Source organism: Myotis davidii, unplaced genomic scaffold (assembly GCF_000327345.1).
Source record: "Myotis davidii unplaced genomic scaffold, ASM32734v1 scaffold205, whole genome shotgun sequence".
NCBI lineage: Eukaryota > Metazoa > Chordata > Mammalia > Chiroptera > Vespertilionidae > Myotis > Myotis davidii.
The window spans coordinates 1,646,169-1,652,602 of NW_006297573.1; the positions used below are offsets into that span (position 1 = coordinate 1,646,169).

At 34.9% G+C, this 6,434-nt stretch overlaps 1 protein-coding gene across 4 annotated transcripts in view; it reads left to right on the top strand.

Annotated features, from left to right (window-relative positions):
- Positions 1-6,434, top strand: part of EFCAB7 (EF-hand calcium binding domain 7) — a 56,167-nt gene that overhangs the window by 26,729 nt on the left and 23,004 nt on the right. For all 4 annotated transcript variants that reach the window (XR_001515445.1, XR_001515446.1, XR_001515447.1 and 1 more), the window contains exons 8-10: positions 1,365-1,474; positions 3,946-4,103; positions 4,746-4,879. Coding sequence is in view for 1 of the 4 variants with exons in the window: in XM_006773229.2 (XP_006773292.1) it covers positions 1,365-1,474; positions 3,946-4,103; positions 4,746-4,879 (402 nt within the window). In the remaining 3 variants the exon portion in view is untranslated. The remainder of the gene's footprint in view (positions 1-1,364; positions 1,475-3,945; positions 4,104-4,745; positions 4,880-6,434) is intronic.

Here is a 6,434-nt window from a genome sequence, read left to right on the forward strand (position 1 = left end):
CTGATCACCCCTACCCACTCCCCTGCCAGCCCGATTGCCCCCAACTTCCCTCCCCTGCAGGCCTGGTCGCCCCCAACTGCCCTCCCCTGCAGGCATGGTCACCCCCAAATGCCCTCCCCTGCCGGCCCAATTGCCCCCAACTGCCCCCCCCTGCTAGCCATCCTGTGTCCATATGGGGGCGGCCATCTCATGTGTTGGAGTGATGGTCAATTTGCATATTACCTCTTTATTATATAGAATATTGCTCTGTCCTCTGTCTTTATCCACTTGTATGGTACCTGACATTTCATCCTCCTGTTTTGTTTTGTTTTTTATCACAAATAAGCCAGTGCTTGCATGTCCCCTCTCCTTTGAAAGGTCTGTCTTTCCTTGGATTTGAGGCTATTTGGTGGCCCTGTGACCTCAGCTCTGAATGGGCTCAAGAAAATTTATGATTTTTTTAGTTCATTCACTTTTCCTTATTGTTTGGATGGGAGCAACATTTTTCCAACTCCCAACTCCATGAGAAGATTATGAGTAGAGGCAGGACATAATATGACTTGTATTTTATCAAGATCAGTCATATTGTCATATTGAAAAGAGATTGAAGGGTGCCCAGGAGAAAGCAAGGAGACCAGCGAGGGTGCTATTGCAGAATTCTAGGATGTAAGTGATTATGCTTTGAACTGGAATGTACAAAGGATCAGAAGTAAAAATTCTGAAGATATTTTGAAGGTTGAACCATAGGGTTTCCTGGGTATTGGTTGTGATATATGAGAAAAGAAAAAAGTTAAAGATGACTCCAAGATTTCTGGCTTGAGCAACTGAAAGGAATGAATTACTATTAACGGAGATTGAGAAGAGTATAGATGGACAGTTTTTTAAAAGGGGTTGAGGAAGGTCAGTTTTAGATATAGAAATCCAAGTGGAAATGTTAAATAGCAGTTGTTTATATGGGTCTAATGTTGAGAGGTAAGGTTCTAGCTGGAAATATAAATTTTGGAGTTGTTAACACATAGATGGTGTCTGACATCTCTTCCTCCAGCTATGTTTTCCCGCAGGAAACCAGTACTTGCATCCCTTCTCTCCCTAAAGGGTTTTGTTTTTCTTTGGATTTCAGGCTTCTTGGTTGCCTTGCAACCTCAGCTCTTTGATAAATTCAAGAAAAATTATGATTTTTAGAAATTGTGTATGTGGAGAATGTTTGTAACAATCTCACTGTATATAAGTATGTGCCTTATTGCAAATGCAATTATGTTTTCATATAAAAGTAGAATGTGTATTTCTAAAAAAGAATCCAGTGGGAAAAGAAACCACTAACTTCTTTAAATGGGAAGAGTAAGTAGGGATTGCTTATTTTAAAATTTTGGGTTTTTTATTTGTAGGAAAACCATCACCGTGGTTATCAGTTGATACTGCCTTGTATATTCTTAAGGAAAGTGAGAACCAAGCAAACCTACAGCTCATGTGTTTTACTGAACTACGAAATAGAGAAGTATACATATTTATTTTCTAATATTTAATTTAAAAATATAGTATGAATTCAAGTTTGGGGACAATAGTAGTTTTTCTATATATTTTTTTTTTAACTTTTGTATATTTTCTTCCAATTAAGGCATGTACAGTACTTAAACACTATGAATATTACATATGTTTTATTGTGAAGGACTATTTCTTGTTTGCTGAGATTTAAGAATTGAGGCTTGATTGGTAGTCTTAGCTTCATAACTTAACAGTTGTATGACATTGTACTTTACTTCCTCTTCTCTAAATACCCAATTCCACACATGAGAACATTTTTTGTTAGACTCAAAAAAAGGGTTGATACCAGTGGACAGTTTCCCCCTAAATGCAAGTAATTCAAGACTTGGGAAAGACTTGCTTTAGATGTTTATTTTACTTACATGCTACTGCAAAAAAGAAAAATGTCAAGATTACTATCCTCAGGCTTGACTCATATTATAGGGTTCAAAAATAGATTGATCTGAAGAAATGCTTTTAAATGATTCTATATGTTGCTCATAGGGTTGCTCTGATCTTTTCTAATTATATATTTACTCAGAAGCCAAAAATGTGAGGCAGATACATAAATGTGGCTATTTATTTTATGAGGACTACAAAATACATCTGCTACTCAACAGCACGAATAATACTATTCAAGGGCTTACTGCAATATCATATTTAATCTTTATATAGGTCCAACGACAGACAAACATTTCCCTGATGGAATGTTATATAAAAGTCTTTATTGTAGGCTTCCTTACAGACAAGAATAGTTATAGGCAAGAAACAAATAAAATGACAGAAGTTAATGTTTGACTAAACTCCTCTTCAGAACTGACTACAAAGTTAAGTTCAGGATAAAGCATTGTCTAAAACAATAGCTTTCCCCATTTTTGCTTTGGATAAAATTACTTTCTTATGAGATTGCATGTGTAAAAATGTTAGTACAGAGCAAGCCTGTAATAAAGTTTGAATGAGTTTCTATTTACCCCTTTACTATATGGGCTTCTGGTTATCTGTAATATGTCATATTTACAAAGGACTTTTCATTTTTAGTTTTAGTTTCACAAATTTTCTTTAAAAAGAATTTTGTGCCCATGAAAGACTTTCAATTTGCCATCCACAGTGGCAATTCAGGGTTATATGTGGAGTTTCATGGGATAACATATATTAGGAAGTGGCAAGAAATGTTTTTCACTCCTGGGTATCAGTCTACATCTGGCCAGTCTAAAAGATTATGGCTTCCAAAGGATGGCTTTGGTCAATCTTTAGTCTTCAAAATGACTCTTAGTTTTATTAGGTTGCTTCTTGCATTAAAATAGGACATGGTCACTTTTTAAAAAAATATGTTTTATTGATTTTTTAGAGAGGAAGGGAGAGGGATAGAGAGTCAGAAACATCAATGAGAGAGAAACATCCACCAGCTGCCTCCTGCACACCTCCTACTGGGGATGTGCCCGCAACCAAGGTACATGCCCTTGACCGGAATTGAACCTGGGACCTTTCAGTCTGCAGGCTGACTGACGCTCTATCCACTGAGCCAAACCGGTTAGGGCGGTCATGGTCACTTTAAGATGATTATGGTTCCCCTGATATGTGAGGGCAGAAATAGGGCTGATCCTTGAATACAGATGAGCAATTTTATTTGGGATATACGTACACAGGATGACCTATAATATACCTGGGTTTTGAAAGGTTTTGAACATAATACCAGACAGAAATCCCTAGAGCTATTCTGTACTGAAGGGCAAATAGCTGACAGAACAGTCTTAGAATTAATATGTTTGACAGAGGCAACCCCTAGGTTTTATAGGAAGCCATTGGGCTTCAGAAAGTACCTAGAAGGTCCATAGAGAGATACCATTTTGCTTTATTTTATAGAACAAGAGAATAAAATATTTCCCTATACAAATATCCTGGCACTCATTATAAATATCCTGTGATGGAAAATAATTTTATATAAGGTAGATTTACATGGGATTCTGCCATCTTGTTTTATAGTCCATATTACATAATAGAAAAATTCCAGTGTGTTTGTCTATAGAATTGGATTCTTATGAATATGGCTAATGTATATAAATAGTTAACTCTTTTAAATATATTTAATTTTTGTTTTGTGTTATTGAAATATGAATTACAAATTATATATTTATATTTGAATCATATTAGGGAACTGTACCCTGGAAAAATTATTCTAAGATCTCTGTCTTTGCTTTCTATTGAAGATATTTGCTTCACAATCATTTCTTAATATGATTGGAAAAGATTTAGAAATTATATAATTTTTTACATATTATAGTTATAAGCATTAAAAAAGATAGAACTACATAGAATTATATCTAATAGTCTTATACTAGAGTTACCATTGAAAACAGATTTTGAAGCCTGTAAAAAATTGATAAAACTAAAATAGAATTGGTGAATATTGATTTTAAAATTTAATTATTATTCTTTTCAAAACAGGTTTTTGGATGGACTGGTGAACTAGGACCTGGAATTTACTGGTTAATTCCTTCCACAACTGGCTGTAGACTGAAGAAAGAAATAAAACCAATAACAGAAGAAGCCCAGCTGGTGTGTAGGGATGAAACAGGGGAATTGTTTCTTACAAATGAATTTAGGTAAGTCTTGTTTCTAAAGGTTAGAACTTAACATTTAGACTGGACACATATATATTAATAGCCTGTCTTCCACCCTTTCCTTTGGGCAGCTGCCACTCCTACCCCATGATTCTAATTTAATAATTCAACTCTTTCTCTAGGCTTCTGGAAGTGACCTTGCATTCACAGGTCTGGGATTGCCATTCATTTCTGGGTTCCATACATTTAGCAAATCAGCTTTAGTCATACATCTCAGTTTCTCCTCCAGTAGGCACTGCCTTAAAACTAGATCCTGCTAGTTGCACTGTTGACTTAGATAACTGTCAAACATGAAATCCAAGCACTTAGGTGGTTTTCCCATGCCCTAGATACACACAGCATCATCTGGTAGAAAGGAAGAAGAAAGATTGGAGAAAGGAGAAAAGAAGGGAACTACTATTAATTGAGATCCTACTATGTGTTAAGATACAATGATTGCTTTAGAAGCTTCTTTATCTCATACAATACTAGACTAAGTAAAAATATACATTTGGATACATTAGCTTTATAGTTCACAAAAACTGTTCAATAACTTGATATTACTTCCTTTTGAAAGTTATCTTTATAGAAAGCTTCAGTCGAGTTGCCTTGGAGACAAATAATTTGCTATTTTTATAATTTTAGGTCAACTTTATCAGATATATTTGAAATAATTGACTTAGATGGAAATGGTCTTCTTAGTCTTGAAGAATATAATTTTTTTGAATTGAGAACAAGTGGTGAGAAATGTGATGAAGATGCTTGGGCTGTCTGCAGAGGTAAGCACTTTTCTTTTTTTAAAAAAACAATATGTTTTTATTGATTATTTTTAGAGAGAGAAGAAGGGAGAGGGACAGATAGAAACATCGATGAGAGAAAGACATCAATCAGCTGCCTCCTGCAAACTGGGCAGGTGCCCTGACCGGAATCGAATCGGTGATCTCTTAGTTCATGGGTTGATGTTCAACCACGGAGCCACACCGGCTGAGCAGCACTTTTCTTTTTCTTAATTGATTATGTAAAGAAATATATAGGTCCCCTCTTATTCTTAAGAAGTAAAATGTCAGGCTTCTCCATGGAATATAATTATAGCAATTGTTTGTAGATCATAAAAACGTAAACATTTATTTTACTTAAACTGATAGTTGATATACTACTCAAAGAAAATATGAATGATAATACTTAATTGTAATTTGTTTTCAACCTGTGCTCTTTGGCACTTAGAATGTAAAAAACTTTGCCTTAGCCCTAGCCGGTTTGGCTCAGTGAGTGGAGTGTGGGCCTGAGGACTGAAGGGTCCTGGGTTCGGCTCCATTCCTAGTAGGACGTGTGCAGGAGGCAGCCAATCAATTATTCTCTCATCATTGATGTTTCCATCTCTTTCTCCTTCTCCCTTCCTCTCTGAAATCAATAAAAATACATTAAAAATTTTTAAACAAACAAACAAACAAAAAACACTTTGCCCTAGCTCTTGGTATCAATGGGACTGCAGTGGTCAAGAGCCCCAAACTGTGCCCAGGAGAGGGCAGCAGAGATCTAATAAACTAGAGTTTTACTAAAAATTAAGTTTCCAGGAAATTGTTTATACCTATTAAGAATTCTTTGAGTTTTTTGTATTCAAGTTAAATTATAAAATTGCATCCATGGAAGTATGGAAACCAAAAATACCAAAGAAATATATTGAGAATGAGGCAAAAGCAATTGTCACTTAGGAGTGTGGGATTTGGGTGGGGCTTTATATTTAAGACAAGGACTGAAAGGTCAAGGGGGAAAACCAAAAAGCCATAGCCAGAACAAGAAGTTTGAGGAGGAACAAATACCAGATTAATTCACATATATCTATCACTGGGGCAGTACTGTGTCCTACTCTTCTGGTTCTTAAAATGTTCTAAGCTTGGCAGTCAGTGAGCCAGATGGAAGTCTGAAAAATATTGATCTAAACAGCAAGTAAGGTAGACATATTAATATAAAGGTTTTTAAAAATATATCTCTTTAACTGAGTTTATATAGTATAATCAATAATAAGAAATGTATATTGATTTATAATAAATTTTGATTAACAAGATTGATAATATACTTAAGTGTATTATTTTTAGAATGATGCTATTATCTTGTAACTTTAATGATATAATCTTTTAATTCTTTATTGTTTACACTAGAGCAGTGATGGTGAACCTGTGACATGCGTGTCAGAGGTGACACGCGAACTCATTTTTTTGGTTGATTTTTCTTTGTTAAATGGCATTTAAATATATAAAATAAATATCAAAAATATAAGTCTTTGTTTTACTATGGTTGCAAATATCAAAAAATTTCTATATGTGACATGGCCCC